This window comes from Phyllobates terribilis, unplaced genomic scaffold (genome assembly GCF_046119375.1).
Source record: "Phyllobates terribilis strain yellow unplaced genomic scaffold, ASM4611937v1 Scaffold_3__8_contigs__length_932513732, whole genome shotgun sequence".
Classification (NCBI taxonomy): domain Eukaryota; kingdom Metazoa; phylum Chordata; class Amphibia; order Anura; family Dendrobatidae; genus Phyllobates; species Phyllobates terribilis.
The window spans coordinates 771,962,381-771,980,743 of record NW_027362763.1 but is presented as its reverse complement, the minus strand read 5'-3'; the positions used below and the strand labels follow the sequence as shown (position 1 = coordinate 771,980,743).

General features: G+C 42.2%; 1 protein-coding gene across 1 annotated transcript in view; it reads right to left on the bottom strand.

Moving 5' to 3' along the window:
- Nucleotides 1-18,363, bottom strand: part of TMX4 (thioredoxin related transmembrane protein 4) — a 78,502-nt gene that overhangs the window by 43,266 nt on the left and 16,873 nt on the right. The window contains exons 2-3 of the mRNA XM_073672251.1: nucleotides 5,552-5,667; nucleotides 1,983-2,028 (exon numbers count right to left, since the gene is read on the bottom strand). Coding sequence (XP_073528352.1) covers nucleotides 1,983-2,028; nucleotides 5,552-5,667 — 162 coding nt within the window. The remainder of the gene's footprint in view (nucleotides 1-1,982; nucleotides 2,029-5,551; nucleotides 5,668-18,363) is intronic.

The following is an 18,363-nucleotide window of genomic DNA, read 5'->3' as shown; positions in this document are numbered from 1 at the left end:
GATCAGTAGGAGTGACGTCCGGACATCAGATTCCCACCGATCTGATATTTATCACGTATCCTGAGGTCATGAATATGCTCGGGAATTTCCCTAAATCCATCAATATACCCTTTAAATCTTTGGATCCTAATGCCACATCTATACAAGGAAAAGAACACTAAAAGTTAATATTACTGCTGCCTTGTTATGTGGCAGAGGATGCCCCTGTGCCTTAATTTTACGAAAAATCATTATGACATTTATATGTTTGGCACAAGGTCACAGATAACGGGTTGAGGATCCTGTTACGGCATATAAATATCATAGGTTGAGCCATTTACAAGCCAGTGTCAAACCCACTAATGTACAGAGGCTTTAGCAAACTGTAGTCGGTCATATATTACATGGTCGGCCGTCTGCTACAATATGTCCGTCCCCGCACCAGTCTTTGCCAGAAAGAAAAATAGGCAAATGCAGCTTCCCTCTGCAATAAAGGCTGACCGCTCGGGGCGAGAGAAAAAAGTGCCCAGATGTAAAGAATATGACAACTGATCTTATTGTTTATAGGTCCCAGAACTGTAAAAGGTAAATTCTTACAAAAGCAACATAGCAATGGAAGCTTTGTACAAAAAAATATTAGACAATATGGAGTCATTGCTGTGTCGTGTTTTAAATACTTGGTAAGGACTCTTTCACACATCCTGATATTTCTGGTACTGGAAAAACTAGTACCAGAGATATCCGTGTCCGTGTGTCCATATCTACCCGTGTGGCATACGTGTGGCAACTGTGTGCCGCCCGTGTACCGCATCAGGATCCCACATACCAGCGCCTGGGAGTCAGCGGTACAGTTAGCGCTGTTTCCAGGTGCCGGGTGCTAAAGGAATCTCTCATCATTGCCCCATGCTTGCGCTGCGATCAGCACCAGCGGGGACAATGCTGACAGTTGTATTCTGTCCCCGCTGTGTACAGAAAGCGTAAAAATAAGAATAAAATAAAAAAATCATTATACTCACCTGTCCGAAGTTGAAAAAAATCCAGTGTCTCACGCTGTAATCAATCTGACCAACAGGCAATTGCACACGCTCAAGAGCAGGGCAGAATGAGCGGGCACCTGATCTGCACTAAGCTCAGTAAGTGACAGGACACTGCTCAGAGAGCACAGTGCAGTTCAGGGGTCAGCTGGCTGCAGTGAGTCATCCTTCCTTGCTCCTGAGCGTGTGCAGTCACCTGTCGGTCAGATGGATTACAGTGTGGGGTACTGGATTTTTTTCAACTTGGGACAGGTGAGTATAATGATTCTTTTTATTTTATTCTATTTTATTCTTATTTTTACACTTTCTGGACACAGCGGGGGCAGAATACAACTGTCAGCATTGTCCCCTGCTCATGTTGATCTCAGCGTAAGTAGGGGCCAATGAGGACAGATGCCTTCAGCACCAGCTCTTGGGAACAGCGCTAACTGTACCACTAATTCCCAGGACATCAGTGTGTCATCAGTGTGCACATGTGTGGGACGTTTTGCAGCCCGTATTGCTGATAAAAAAAAGGACATGTCAGAGTGTTTTGCCCGCGGACACACGGTCCGTGGAAACACACTGACATTTGCGCAGACCCATTCATTTGAATGTGTCTACCTGTGTCAGTGTCTCCAGTACAAGAGGAAACTGTCACCACACGTATCGGAGACACTGACGTTGGAAAGTGCCCTAAGGATGAAAATATTAATAAAGTCTGTTTCAACAAAACTGTGGTGTTGTCATCAGCCGCACATTACAACTCACCACAAAGTGACCGCTGCAAACAATATAGGTCACAGGTTGTAAGTGACGGAGTTGTTTTTACAGCAAAATTACAGTTCTAGTTTTATACCTGCAGCGTTGATCCAGAAGAAGAGAAAAAACTCCCATAAGATAGAAACCACAATTTCCTAATATTAGGAGAGAAAAAATGCCTTCCTGACTCCAATTAATCTGCAATCTATAAAGTAAGGTAATACTTACTGGTAGATTGTTGGAAGTGTCGTGACAAAGAAACGTCCGCTCAGTCCTAAGAAAAAGCAGAAAAATCACGTATTGTAATCAGTTACAATCTGATCCACATCAATCTTTAACCAGGATGTCACTCAGAAAAGACATATATTGCCTTTCCATGGGACAATTGATAGATGTATGATAGTGGGGAGCCCTACTGATTAATAGAACAGGCATTCACAGTCCCCTCGTTTCTCCGCAGCCCTGCAACTCGTCTGCAGTTCCTTGCTCCTCCACAGCCCCCTCAATCCTCCACTGCCCTTCGCTCCTCCACTGGCCCTCCAATCCTCCACCTCCCCTTCAATCCTCCACTGCCCTTCGCTCCTCCACAGCCCCTCGACTATTCCTCACTCCTCCACCGGTCCTCCAATCCTCCACCGCCCCTCCAATCCTCCACTGCCCTTCGCTCCTCTACAGCCACTCGACTATTCCTCACTCCTCCACCGGCCCTCCAATCCTCCACCGCCCGTCCAAACCTCCACTGCCCTTCGCTCCTCTACAGCCCCTCGACTCGCCGCAGCCTCTCAAAAACTCCTCACTCCTCCACCGCCCCTCCAATCCTCCACCACCCCTCCAATTCTCCACTGCCCTTAGCTCCTCCACAGCCCCTTGCTCCTCCACCATCCCGCATTATTTCACATAGTAGACCCATGTGGAGGAGAACATTTTAAGGAGTGGCGTCACAAAGTACATTATTTTTCACAAAAATTTTCTTCATGTCTGAAGAGCATTATTCATGGATCAGCAACCTTTGGCTCTCTCGCTGTTGCGAAACGACTATTAGCGCATGTTAGGAGTTGTAGTTTCACAATAGCTGGAGTCCTAAAGGCTGTTTATGGAACAATAACATTACCAAAAAATATCATCATATTATGTTGAATCCATTAGGATAAAACAAGGTCCATACATTATAAAGGGATCCTGTAAGACCATATCATCTATACTATCTGTGTATGAAGTGGACGATCATTCAGATGAAGAATAGCTGCTCGCCTGGGGTTAGAAATGCCAGAACCTCTGGGGCACTAAGACTTTATATGGAAGCAGATTACAGAGAGTCCTTGAACATGCTCAGCCGGGACTGACAAATGACAGCCGGTCTTGGTGAAACATCTGCCTGTCCTTGGACCTCCCGTGAGCGGTTGGCAAGATGTCATAACCCTGGTCAGTACATGAGATGCAGTATAAAGTGTTCTGGATATAGAAGTCCAATAAATGCAAAGTGCAACTGAATTAAACCATAAGGTAACACTCGTATATACCTCATTGTCTCATTTTAACATCAAGGTACAAAGAGGACTCACGTGTGGTATTAGACACCACAGATTTACTTCACGCAAATGAACCACATACAAAAATATCCAAATAAAACACATCGAGCCAAGCGGTCTAAACACACATTGGGCTCTCCGTCCGTTTCTAACCCTCTCTGCACATTTATTCATTAAAAGCAGATTTATCTCCAAATTTCAAAATACAAAACTATATACATTACTAATTTCATCTTAGACCTGATGAGGCCGGTGTACTTACTTGAAGATTCAGGTCAGAATGGTTGTATAATCCATTATTAAAGTATCTGAGCCTAACATTAAAGTGGAGTTAAAAATGTGAATTCATCTATCAGGATTTTACAGCCAGTCTAAAAAGAATTTTCAAAGTTAGCACACCAGCCTCATCAAGCCTAAGAGATCTACCTAATAATGTAATGTATATGCAGTTTGTATTATGAAATCACAGACCCACTGTAACTCATTTATTTAGTGTGTGTATTTGCCGCCGCCGCCGCGCTGTAGATCTCTATACAACAGTGAAATACACCCAAAATCCAAATCTGCACTTTGCAGAAGCTTTCAGCTCCTGACTCATACAGGGGATAGCAGGCAGATCCCATAACATCCATATATCCATACAGGGTTTAGTAACCTGTCCCATTATGTCTGTGTGCTCCCTATAAAGCACTAATATTATACAGACCAGGGAAGAAAGTACGGCCGATAATGATACATTCATTGAACATCTCGCCTGATGGAGAGAAATTAATTTGCGCTGGTCCAAAAACTAATATTGGTTTAACCAAGAAAATACCTCTGCACTCTGAAATACTATAATATGCAAACACTGAATATACGAAATTGGAACTGCATTACAGCTATAGAAAATAGGTTAAGAAATGAGGGTACTTAAATGAGCCAATTTAGGTGTACCCAACAGCCAGCGACAAGACGACCCCCTCCGTTCACTGGTGCACCTCAGCCTCTGCATTGTTTTTCAGCCACACTGCCGTACCAGTTGTAGTGGTAGTGTCTGGTACTGCAGCTCAGTCCTATTCAATACAATGGGACCGAACAGCTGAAAGCTGCAATACTAGGCACAGCCACTACAAGACGTACGAAGCTGTGCTTTATGAACAATGAGGGGTGCTGTATGCGCCTCCTTCGTTCTGCTAACATCTGGTGTTGGAACAACCACTTACTGATATCCTAAGAACAAGTTAAAGGGGTATTCCCATCTCCAATCCTATCCCAATATGTAGTAGGTGTAATAATAATAATATTAGCAAATACGTCCAATTAGAAATGTAGTATAGTTTTCCTGATTCGCAATGTCTCTTTCCTCATGTGCAGGCATTGCAGGACCTTAGGTATCCATGGTTACGACCACTAGCAACTAGCTAACTAACTGTCACTATATCAGTGGTCGTAACCATGGATACCTAAGGTCCTGCAATGCCTGCACATGAGGAAAGAGACTTGCCAAATCAGAAAAACTATACTACATTTCTAATTGGACGTATTTGCTAATATTATTATTATTACACCAACTACATATTGGGATAAGATCTTGGAGATGGGAATACTCCTTTAAAGTCAATCTGTCACCAGAATTGGCAATACAAAAATTATGAAATAGATCTCTTACACCTAATGAGGCTGGTGTGCTTACTTTGAAAATACAAGTCAGAATAGCTGTATAATCCATATGTCCAGGTACTGAGTGAGAGAGCTCATGAGTCCACATGTATTCAGCCTGACTGACAGCTGCAGCTTGTACTAAGAATTGTGAGATCTCACCAGCAGCGGGGAGGAGGGACACTGAGGCGCTGTTAATCAGGCTGAGTGCGCGGAGACTAAAATGAACTTTTCACAATGGATTATACAGCCATTCTGACATGGATTTTCAAAGTAAGTACACAAGCCTCATCAAGTGTAAAAAAAAATAATGTATGCAGTTTGTATTGTGAAATCTGCTGACAGATCTGCATTATTCCAGAGAGGGGGCTGTTGGATCACCAAGGCACATTACAAGAAAAACCAGCATTACGCATTATTGTTTGGCATAGGCAAGTATTTCAAAACACAGCCATCCTTGGCATTGTGTGCCTATGTTATAGCAGGAAATAGCCTGCACCAAAAATATTCCCAGACACATAACACAAGGCTGAATGTGAATACAGCAAGCACCCACAGACCTAAGATGGACAAGACGTACAGATATCGTGAGCAGGAATGTCACTGCACAGGAGCGTATGACCGTACCTGGCTCTTCAGTCACATCCACCTTGGCCACATTTATATCAAGGACAGGGCTTCTCCTTGCAAAATCCTCCCACTCTGGTTTCATCTGCTGACATGCCGGGCACCAAGGAGCAAAGCTGAAATGAGATAATGCATTGTTAACGCAATACGACATAGTTTTATTAGTCTATAAAGTGTCAGCACATTCTGCAGCACATTCACATGCAGACTAATTTCTCTCCTTCACACAAAACCAGGGTCAACTGCATGAGAAACCAAGTATAAAACAAACCAGAGTACGATGAGAAAACCTACACGAGCAAAAGGAAACGCACAAACTCAATGTGGATGTTTCCCACGAGCAACACACAGGATAGGCGACCATAGTATAGACCGTGAGGCACGCACTGCAGAGACATCTACCGGCCCCAAGAATCGAGCGGTAGTGCGTATGCATGAGCACCACTCCTGTACACAGGATAGGCGACCATTATATAGACTGTGAGGATCGGAATGTGCTGTGAGGATGGGGCATTGTCATGCATGAAATGATCTCGATGGTCCAGATGGATGGAGTGGAGGATGGCTGGTTGATGGACACCCCATGCAAACACGGCTATGGCGCTAACAAGGAGGAGGTGGAATAATGTTTTGGGCTGGAATCATGGGGAGAGAGATTGTCGGCCCTTTTAGGATCCCTGAAGGGGTAAAGATGAACTCCATAATGTATGTTGAGTTTCTCAAACAGCACTTCCTGCCATGGTTCAAGAAGAAGAACCGTGCATTCCGCAGCAAGATCATTTTCATGCATGACAATGCCCCGTCTCATGCTGCACATAACACATCTGCATCTCTGGCTGCTATGGGCATAAAAGGGGACAAACTTATGGTGTGGCCCCCATGCTCCCCTGACCTCAACCCCATTGAGAACCTCTGGAGCATCATCAAAAGGAGTGTCTATGATGGCGAGAGGCAGTTCACATCTAAGCAACAGCTCTGGGAGGGTATTCTGTCCTCATGCAAAACAATTAAAGCAGAAACCATCCAAAACCTGACAAATTCAATGGACGAGAGAGTTCAGAAGCTCCTTTCGAACAAGCGGTCCTATGTGCAAATGTAACATCACCTAGAATAAAGTTTTGAGTTGAAACCTGTTTGATTTCAGTTTGTAATAACCTGCTAATGCTTATAATTTCAAAAATGACCATTTTTTTGTTCTTTATTAAAATGAAAAGGTTGAAAACTCTGCTGTGCATAATAATTTGGAACATGCATTTTGAGTGCAGTTTGAGTTTTTTATTTTTTTAAAAATATCCTGTTATCATAGGCAGTTTGTACAAAAACCTTTCAATTGTACTCTAATAGTTATTTGACTGGAAAATTACAATGACTGCAATTCATATAGGTAATTTGGGAAAATCTGAGAAAATATTATTTGCATAATAATTTGGAACACAGTGTAGACCCTGAGGATCGGACTGCTGAGACATCTACTGACCCCAAGAATCGAGCGGTAGTGTGTATGCATGAGCACCACACCCGTACAGGATAGGCGACCATTATATAGACTGTGAGGGTCGGACTGCTGAGACATCTACCGACCCCAAGAATTGAGCAGTAGTGTGTATCCATGAGCACCACTTCCGTACACAGGATAGGCAACCATTATATAGGCTATGAGGGTCGGACTGCTGAGACATCTACCGACCCCAAGAATCGAAAGTAGTGCGTATCCATGAGCACCACTCCCGTACACAGGATAGGCGACCATTATATAGACTGTAAGGGTCGGACTGGTGAGACATCTACCGACCCCAAGAATTGAGCGATAGTGCACATGCGTGAGCACCACTCCCGTACACAGGGAATGCAGTGGTCAAGCATGCGCACTACTGATTTATAAGATCTCCTTCTAAAAGTCAGCAAGGATCACAGTGGTTCATACATTCATCCCATTGATTTACACATTGCGCTATATTAACCAGACCGCCTTATATATCACTTAAAGTAGCCGATTCATTAACGCAACTTCGCCAGAATTCTGGTGAAAATTACTTTGAAAAGTCGCAAAATGTTGCACCTTTTGGCGTTTTTACACCAGTTTCTCTCACCTCTGTCATAATGGGTGGATATGGGATGCGACAGGAGCACAGCGGGGGTGTGACGTGGCAGCTCGTCTAATTCATGGTGCGCTGTGGCATTCCTCACGCCAGAAACCTTCCTCCAGTCTCCAGCACATGTAGGCGCACAACACTCGTAAGACGCTCCCGATTCAGTAAAAGGTGTGTGCCTCTCTTATTGAATCATTCGCATCTGACTCCTGCTGTAACTGCGTCCCCGGCCCTAACTGACAGCTGGCCCCTAATGCTGAGCGAGCTGTCAGTCAGTGCTGGGAGCACGATTACAGCTGCTGCTCTCTATACCCAGAGCGGTGACTGATCCTGCGCCGGCGCTGCCCCTGTGACTAAAGTCTGAATGCTGACTGGTAGAATAAAGTTAATTTCCTCCAGGCAGCGGGTCTAAGTGCAGGCGCCGGGCAGGTTAATAAAGCTATTAACCTGCAGGTTAACCCTATATCTGCAGGTTAATAGTTTTTTTCAGGTGACAGGTTCCCTTTAAATATATAACTTATCACCTATTTTATTAGGAACTCCTTTTTTTATTTTTTTAAAGAACTATTGTTCTTTTCCATTAAACAGGAATACCATATAATACAGATGACTTACAGGAGTGTATAATTATCTGTATTATCATTAATGTTCAGAGATATAAAAGCTCTTAAGTGTGAAATGCGACTTTCCTTGTCAATGCCACCAAAATAAACACCAATCTGTCCTCAGTTCCGCACTATAAATCCCTTCCGGACAGATTTGGGGTAGTGGTAGGTTTTATAGAAAAGACTGAGCACTTCTGGATCTAGCCTAACAGCTTTACTGCCAGAAACCTATAGTGGTCATTCATCTGGAAAACGAATGCAATCACAATGAGACAATCCATGCCAATAGAAACCATTCATTTTCTACTTTTATTTTTTTGCTATTGGCCTTTTAATGTTTATTTTAGTTCTTTAAAACTAAATGAACAACAGTAACCCAAGGCATGCCATCTGCAGGACACTGTGCCAAGCCATGCCTAAAATAATGCTCTTTCTGTAACACAAAGAAACATGTCCACTTCCACTATACCCAAAATAAAAGGAGTATTCTCAAGTTCTTAAATTGTTTTAGTTAGAGAGCATGAATATAAGCAAGCTTGCAATTGACTTGCTTTTTCTATCTGCTGTCATTCTCCTGCAATGAGAGATTTTATCTTTTATAGTGTACAGCTCATTTCCATGGAGCCCGGTCTCTAGTGCTTGGCTGAGTGTGCTCAGTAGTTACATTCCAGGAGAAGGGTTAAAGTGGTTTTCCCATCTCCAAAATCCTATCCCAATATGTAGTAGGTGTAATGATAATAATAATAATATTAGCAAATACCTCCACCTAGAAATGTAGTATAGTTCTTCAGATTCGCTATGTCGCTTACCCCATGTGCAGGGCATTGCAGTAGCTTAGGTATCCATGGTTACGACCACTAACAGCTAACTAACTGTCCCTATGTGAGTGGTCGTAACTATGGATGCACTGCACATGGGGTAAGCGAAAAAGCGAATGAGAAGAACTAAACTACATTTCTAATTGAAGGTATTTCCTAATATTATTATTACACCCACTACATATTGGGATAGGATCTTGGAGATGGAAATACCATTAACTATAGTCTTAACAGCCCGTTCAGCTCTCCCAGTCCATCGATTTCTACATAGCAATTATCTGCTCACCTCCCTCCTCCTCCCTCTCATCTTCTGAAGAGATGCAGTTATAAATCACCAGCCCAGCAGCTTTCGCTGCAGGTCTCCTAATCATGCTCATAACCTCTGTGATTGTTCAAATTCCTTATTATTACTATATGTAAATATAGAGACTGCTAAATACAGAGATTACAGTGTAGACTCAGAACAAAAAACACTGAGAGCTAAATGTGTTATAGCAGAACTTGTGCTAGGTTTTATAGTTCTACTAATACAAGTTTATTCAAAGCTTTCATTCAAAGAGGAGAGTCTGCACTGCTAGAACCCAAGAAGTAAGGAGACTGCATCGCTCTAAGCTGCTCAAGGGATAACTTGAAAATACCATTTTAAGCTCTGGAGTCTATATTATACCACAGTAATAACTATCTTGGTTTCAAGATTTTGTGCTCTGGCGTACTGTCAGTCTTGATGAATCGACCCCAAAGAAAGTTTTTCCAAAACCATCTAGCAAATTTTTTTTAAACTAAAAGTCTCCTCTTAGTCAAAGATCCCCTACAAGGACCTATGCTTACTTTGATATTGATTTTGGAGGTGACAGATTCACTACAGAGAGAATCTGTCATCAGGATTTCACCCACCATACTATTTATGTGCTCATGTTTGTCTTTCAAAGAAGTCCAGAAATACCATTACATGACCAGTCCATTGCTCTATTACTGAGAAATCAGTGTTTGAATTGATATGCAAACGAGGCTGTAGTAGATCTCAAGCCTCTGTCACTGCAGCTCTATTCCCCTTATGACTGGAATTTGACTCAAACAGCCCTCTCCTCCCCTCCCAGGCTGATCTTGGTAGTCAATTTATATACAACCCCTGGCAAAAATTATGGAATCACCGGGCTTGGAGGATGTTCATTAAGTTGTTTAATGTTGTTGAAAAAAAGCAGATCACAGACATGGCACAAGACTAAAGTCATTTCAAATGGCAACTTTATGGCTTTAAGAAACACTAAAAGAAATCAAGAAAAAAAATGTGGTACTCAGTAAGGGTAATTTTTTTCAGACCAAGCAGAGGGAAAAAATTATGGATTCATGAAAAACAAACACACAAAAGAACACTCCAATACATCACTAGTATTTTGTTGCACCACCTCTGGCTTTAATAATGGCTTGCAGTCTCTGAGGCATGGACTTAATGAGTGACAAACAGTACTCTTCCTCAATTTGCCTCCAACTTTCTGTTGCCAGATCAGCTTTGCAGGCTGGATCCTTGTCATGGACCATTTTCTTTAACTTCCACCAAAGATTTTCAATTGGATTGAGGTCCGGACTATTTGCAGGCCATGACATTGACCTTATGTGTCTTCTGTCAAGGAATGTTTTCACAGTTTTTGCTCTATGGCAGGATGCATTATCATCTTGAAAAATGATGTCATCATCCCCAAATATACTTTCAATTGTTGGGATACGAAAACTGCCCAAAATATCAATGTAAACTTGGGCATTTCTTGAAGATGTAATGACAGCCATCTCCCCAGTGCCTTTACCTGACATGCAGCCCCATATCATCAATGACTGTAGAAATTTGCATGTTCTCTTCATGCAGTCATCTTTATAAATCTCATTGGAATGGCACCAAACAAAAGTTCCAGCCTCATCACCTAGCTCAATGCAGATTCGTGATTCATCACTGAATATGACTTTCATCCAGTTATCCACAGTCCACGATTGCTTTTCCTTAGTCTATTGTAACCTTGTTTTTTTCTGCTTAGGTGTTAATGATGGCTTATGTTTAGCTTTTCTGTATGTAAATCCCATTTCCTTTAGGCGGTTTCTTACAGTTCGGTCACAGACATTGACTCCAGTTTCCTCCCATTCGTTCCTCATTTGTTTTGTTGTGCATTTCCTGTTTTGGAGATATATTGCTTTAAGTTTCCGGTCTTGATGCTTTGATGTCTTCCTTGGTCTACCAGTATGTTTGCCTTTAACAACCTTCCCATGTTGCTAGCATTTGGTCCAGATTTTAGACACAGCTGACTGTGAACAACCAACATCTTTTGCAATATTGCGTGATGATTTACCTTCTTTTAAGAGTTTGATAATCCTCTCCTTTGTTTCAATTGACATCTCTCGTGTTGGAGCCATGATTCATGTCAGTCCACTTGGTTCAACAGCTCTTCAAGGTGTGATCACTCCTTTTTAGATGCAGACTAAGGAGCAGATCTAATTTAATGCAGGTGTTAGTTTTGGAAATGAAAATTTACAGGGTGATTCCACAATTTTTTCCCTCTGCTTGGTTTGAAAAAAATTACCCTTACTGAGTACCACATTTTTTTTCTTGATTTATTTTAGTGTTTCTTAAAGCCATAAAGTTGCCATTTGAAATGACTTTAGTTTTGTGCCATGTCTGTGATCTGCTTTTTTTCAACAACATTAAACAACTGAATGAACATCCTCCGAGCCCGGTGATTCCATAATTTTTGTAAGGGGTTGTACAACTGTAGGAAACAAACCCCTTGCCTAGGTCTCTTGAGTTATTGCTACTCAGGGTTTAGGAATGTTTAGTTGAGGTAGAAAATATTTACAGTATATGCAGCATTAATATTTCATAATGATGTGTGTTGATCTGAGATTGTGGGTTGTAATAATCACTTAGGTAGGTTAACAATGCAACTGTTTTTTTATTCCTTACATCCATGGTTTTACAACAACTCCGGGTAGATGGCCAAAATACATTGCCCCCAGTCCACAAGATCCCCTCCCCAAGGCCAGCAGTCCCACTGACCCCATACCAGGCGATACTCGCTGCCTCCCAACTTTTGGTTAGCCCACATATTTCGTATCTCCCGCCAGTATAGTCTGTAGTCACAGTCCATGCTCGTCCAGACAACAAATAACATGACTGAAGCACATGTATCTAGCAGCAACAGTCCTTAAGAAAGTTCCTCAAATCCAGACGACAGATCCCTCAACCGTTGCGCGTGTGTCCAGCCCAGCCGGTAACCGATCTCCAAACTCCATAGCCATCCATCAATGGGCTCCAGGACCTCAGAAATTGATCCTCGCCCCACGACGTAGCTCTACCAACTGGGTCTACTATCCCTATCCACACAATGGGATGAGTGACTGGGAGAACAATGGAATGATTGCTTTCCTTGATAGCTAATATTGGGTCTGGCCTTGTGTATGCATAATATCCAGCCTGCATGTCTTCCTCTGCTTACTGTCACTGAATGGAAACATTGATTCCTGAGGCTGAACAGACGAGCAAGCAAATATCTAATAAAACACGGCAAGGAAATCTCTTATAGAACACAACAATAAGATTGACGTAACTGGTGCTCCGTGCTGGAAAAAGTCTGCACCCCTTAGAACCGTGGATTCCGCTCTACATCAATAGGTCCAATAGTCTTTAGAAAAAGTCCAGCTCCTCACATGGTATAGTAGACAAGCTGTACAAACTACACATACACTTCTATCACATTTGTGTTATCAAACTCACGAAGATGCTGTAAATTTACAACAATAAAAAGTAGAATAATGTTGCAGTGTCTTCAGCACTTATAAATGAAGATATTGTCCTACTGGTAATAGGTCAGCAGTGACTGATGACATTAACGTGCATATTTCTGCCTCAGACTATAAATTGTTGAGTGACATAAATCAAATCTGTTTGCAAAATATAATCAACAAGCTTTGGAAGTGAGATTTCTTTTTCTATGATGCTGTAAGGGCCGATGAGCACAACATAATTAAATGTCTCCCAAGGCTCTAACATCTCTTCAATCTGCCCTTTGGATTATGAATGTACATCTCCAAGATAAAACAATTTGTGCGACTTTAGGGGAGAGGAGAAAAGGCAGAAAAGAAAACAATGTACTTCAATTTCCACGGCACGGTTGAATCTTAATCATACTCAAAAGTAGCTCCGAGCAAGACATTTATTACAAGAACAATGCATTATAATCAGCCACGGAAGGTTATTGCTCTCTAAAGTCAGATTTGGACTTAACTCTTTCTCGTCAGAATGGGTCCAGAATATATTGTGATTGTAAGTGTCCACCAAAATGTAGGAAAAGAAAACATGAATTCCTAACATTGCAGTTATTATGGACAGAAATCTACCCAGATCAGTGCAGCTTAAAGAAAACCTATCACCTCCTTCAAAACTTCAAGAAGTAAGAGACCAAAACATAAAACATTCCCAAATATATACAGTACAGACTAAAAGTTTGGACACACCTTCTCATTTAAAGATTTTTCCGTATTTTCTTGACTATGAAAATTGTACATTCACACTGAAGGCATCAAAACTATGAATTAACACATGTGGAATTATATACTTAACAAAAAAGTGTGAAACAACTGAAAATATGTCTTATATTCTAGGTTCTTCAAAGTAGCCACCTTTTGCTTTGATGACTGCTTTGCACACTCTTGGCATTCTCTTGATGAGCTTCAAGAGGTAGTCACCTGAAATGGTCTTCCAACAATCTTGAAGGAGTTCCCAGAGATGCTTAGCACTTGTTTGCCCTTTTGCCTTCACTCTGAGGTCCCACTTGACTGGCGCCAAGCAAATGTGGTACCAATATTCAAAAAGGGGTCTAAAAGTGACCCTGGGAACTATAGACCAGTCAGCTTAACGTCTGTTGTGGGTAAATTGTTTGAAGGATTTCTTAGAGATGCTATTGTAGAATATCTTAATGATAATAACTAACTCCATATCAACATGGATTCATGAGGGATCGCTCCTGCCAAACAAACCTGATGGCCTTCTACGAGGAGGTGAGCTCACAGCTGGACCGGGCAGAGTCAGTGGATGTTGTATACCTTGACTTCTCCAAAGCGTTTGATACCGTGCCACACAAAAGGTTGGTATATAAAATGAGAATGCTTGGTCTGGGGGATAATGTGTGCAAGTGGGTAAATAGCTGGCTGAGTGATAGAAAGCAGAGGGTGGTTATCAATGGTGTAAGCTCAGGGTGTGTCAGGGTTGCTAGCGGGGTGCCTCAAGGGTCTGTCTTGGGCCCTATATTATTTAATATATTTATTAATGATCTAGTGGAAGGGTTGCATAGTAAAATAGCAATATTTGCAGATGATACTAAACTTTGTAAAGTAGTTAATACAGATGAGGATAGGGCACAGCTACAGGAGGATTTAGATAAATTGGGGAGTTGGGCCAAAAAATGGCAAATTGGGTTCAATGCCGATAAATGTAAGGTCATGCACATGGGAAAGAAAAACAGCAGTCACCCATACATATTAAATGGGAAACCGTTGGGGAAATCTGACATGGAGAAGGACCTGGGCGTCTTGGTTAATAGCAAATTAAATTGGAGTGCCCAGTGTCAGGCTGCAGCTGCGAAGGCAAATAGAGTCATGGCATGCATCAGAAGAGGAATAGGGGCATATGATGAGAACATTGTTCTTCCTCTGTATAAAGCGCTGGTAAGGCCGCACTTAGAATATTGTGCACAGTTCTGGGCTCCGGTGCTCAGGAAAGACATATTGGAGCTAGAGAGGGTACAAAGGAGGGCGACTAAGGTAATAAAGGGAATGGAGGGACTAGAATACCCAGAGAGGTTGTCAAAATTAGGCCTATTTACGTTGGAAAAGAGAAGGCTTAGGGGAGACCTCATAAACATGTATAAATACATCAGGGGGCAGTACAGAGATCTCTCCCATGACCTGTTTATACCAAGGATGGTGACAAAGACGAGGGGGCACACTATGCGTCTGGAGGAAAGGAGGTTCCTGCTCCAGCATAGAAGGGGATTCTTTACGGTCAGAGCCGTGAGACTCTGGAACTCTCTGGGAGAGGAAGTGGTGATGTCCAACTCACTTAATGAGTTCAAGAGAGGCCTGGACGCCTTTCTTGAGAACAATAAAATTACATCTTACGCTTAGTGATAGTTAATTAATCCAGGGATTTAATCTGACTGCCAGATTGGAGTCGGGAAGTGAATTTTTCCTCAATGATGTAAATTGGCCTATACCGCATGGGGCTTTTTTGCCTTCCCCTGGATCAACGCTGCGGAATAGCTGCAGTGCACAAGAAATAGGCTGAACTCGATGGACGCTTGTCTTTTTTTCGGCCTTATTATAAACTATGTAAACTATGTAAACCCCAAACCATCTCGATTGGGTTCAGGTCTGGTGACTGTGGAGGCCAGGTCATCTGGTGTAGCACCCCATCACTCTCCTTCTTGGTCAAATAGCCCTTACACAGCCTTGAGGTGTGTTTGGGGTCATTGTCCTGTTGAAAAATAAATGATGGTCCAACTAAACACAAACCAGATGGAATAGCATGCCGCTGCAAGATGCTGTGGTAGCCATGCTGGTTCAGTATGCCTTCAATTTTGAATAAATCCCCAATAGTGTCACCAGCAAAGCACCCCCACACCATCACACCTCCTCCTCCATGCTTCACGGTGGGAACCAGGCATGTAGAGTCCATCCGTTCACCTTTTCTGCGTCGCCCAAAGACACGGTGGTTGGAACCAAAGATCTCAAATTTGTCTCATCAGACCAAAGCACAGATTTCCACTGGTCTAATGTCCATTCCTTGTGTTCTTTAGCCCAAACAAGTCTCTTCTGCTTGTTGCCTGTCCTTAGCAGTGGTTTCCTAGCAGCTATTTTACCATGAAGGCCTGCTCCACAAAGTCTCCTCTTAACAGTTGTTGAAGAGATGTGTCTGCTGTGAGAACTCTGTGTGGCATTGACCTGGTGTCTAATCTGAGCTGCTGTTAACCTGCGATTTCTGAGGCTGGTGACTCGGATAAACTTATCCTCAGAAGCAGAGGTGACTCTTGGTCTTCCTTTCCTGGGGCGGTCCTCATGTGAGCCAGTTTCTTTGTAGCACTTGATGGTTTTTGCAACTTCACTTGGAGACACTTTCAAAGTTTTCCCAATTTTTCGGTCTGACTGACCTTCATTTCTTAAAGTAATGATGGCCACTCATTTTTCTTTACTTAGCTGCTTTTTTCTTGCCATAATACAAATTCTAACAGTCTATTCAGTAGGACTATCAGCTGTGTATCCACCAGACTTCTGCACAACACAACTGATGGTCCCAACCCCATTTATAAGGCAAGAAATCCCACTTATTAAACCTGACAGGGCACACGTGTGAAGTGAAAACCATTTCCGGTGACTACCTCTTGAAGCTCAACAAGAGAATGCCAAGAGTGTGCAAAGCAGCCATCAAAGCAAAAGGTGGCTAATTTGAAGAACCTAGAATATAAGACATATTTTCAGCTGTTTCACACTTTTTTTTTGTAAAGTATATAATTCCACATGTGTTAATTCATAGTTTTGAAGCCTTTAGTGTGAATGTACAATTTTCATAGTCATGAAAATACAGAAAAATCTTTAAATGAGAAGGTGTGTCCAAACTTTTGGTCTGTACTGTATATATTAGGAAACCAAAACAATTCCCAGTAAATATTTTTTTAAGAAGAAAAGACTGAAGCTGGCTGGCCCGCAGCTGCAGGAGACTTCCTGCCTATGAGCATGAAATACTACTGGCGCTTGGCAGTGTGAGACTGGTAGTCTGAACCTTGGGAACACAGTGGATGTGTGCTGCTGCCTTAGGCCTTGCTCAGACGAGTGCTTAACACGACCAAGTGCTATCCGATGCTAACCTGTGGGATCCATCTTGTTTCCTGTTTGGGCCTATTTAAAGCCGCATGGATCTCTGACTCATTGCTTGAGTATTGTGTCTAGCTGTTAGCCTAGTTCAGGTCTCCAGCTCCTGAACATTCTTACCCAGACTGTTCACACCTATCTATGGATTGTTTCTTACAACTCATTTTGCTAACTTCAAGAACTTCTACTACCGCTTGCTGTTCCTGATCGTGCTCCTTCGGCCACTGGTTTCCAGCAGTACTACGACAGTATCGTAACAGTAAGATGGATTCCTGTGTATTATGGAACAGCAAGAAGGAGGGGCTGGAGACAGCAACTGGGGTAAATGTTGTAAATGCTTTATAAGGTAGTCTGCGTACAGAATGTAGTGAAAGACTCAGATTACTTCTTTAGAGACAGGGGTTTCTTTCTTTTGCAGATTAACCTTTCACAAACAGCTATGTTCTCTACTTAAGCAAAAAAAATGAACTGAAGTATAAGTTGGTATGCATACAATATAGGAGCATGTACACACTTTTCAATAAACAGACAAAAGCTAAGACAGAAATAAAATGAACATATACCCTCCTGTAAGTAAATAAGTAAAAGCAATAGTGCATAAAAAATAACATAGGGTACTTAGTAAATACAGTTTTTGATTACAAAAAGAGTAAAGGCCATCCTACCAGAGTCAAGGTGTACCCAAATGGGTCTGGTCCTAACCTCTAGTATTAAAACCATAACTGTAGAAAAAAGACATACACTACAGATCACAATATTCATACTTTGATCTAATGCCCCTCGGCAAAAATTTACAAACTGAACATGAGGTTCTTAGTTTAACATTCTGTTCAGACTGTATGACGCCCACTACCATGTCACGGTGAACCTCTCAGTGGATCACAGTGGCAGTGTACTAGCAGGGCGAGCGACCTGGTGCCCCACAGCACCTATGTTTGTAAATTTTTGCCGAGAGGTGTTAGATGAAAGTATGAATATTTGGATGTGTGGTCCATGTCTTTTTCTACAGGTCTGGTTAAAGTGACGTCAATGTGAATAAGGGTCGCGCAGGACCAGGTCCCAAATATGGATACCCAGCAAATGGAAAGCTATACGTAAAGTTCAGCTCAAAGAAAGCGAGGCCACACCCTTACCTGCAGTTACAGAGGATGCAGCTATAAGTAATGGGATAATTTCACTATTCCAATCACCCTGAACATGGCTCTGAAATTAAAGCAGACTGTTATAGAGCAGGAGGAGCTGCAATATTGTAGGGAAAAAAAATATTATTGCTTGCAACTCATTCATGGTACTTCTCATTCTGTGCTTAGGAGTCAAGTGGACAGTTCTTTTTGTGTATGCAGTTTGTTATAGAGCACGAGGTGCTTCTCATCAAAGCTGGCGAGGGAGCGCAC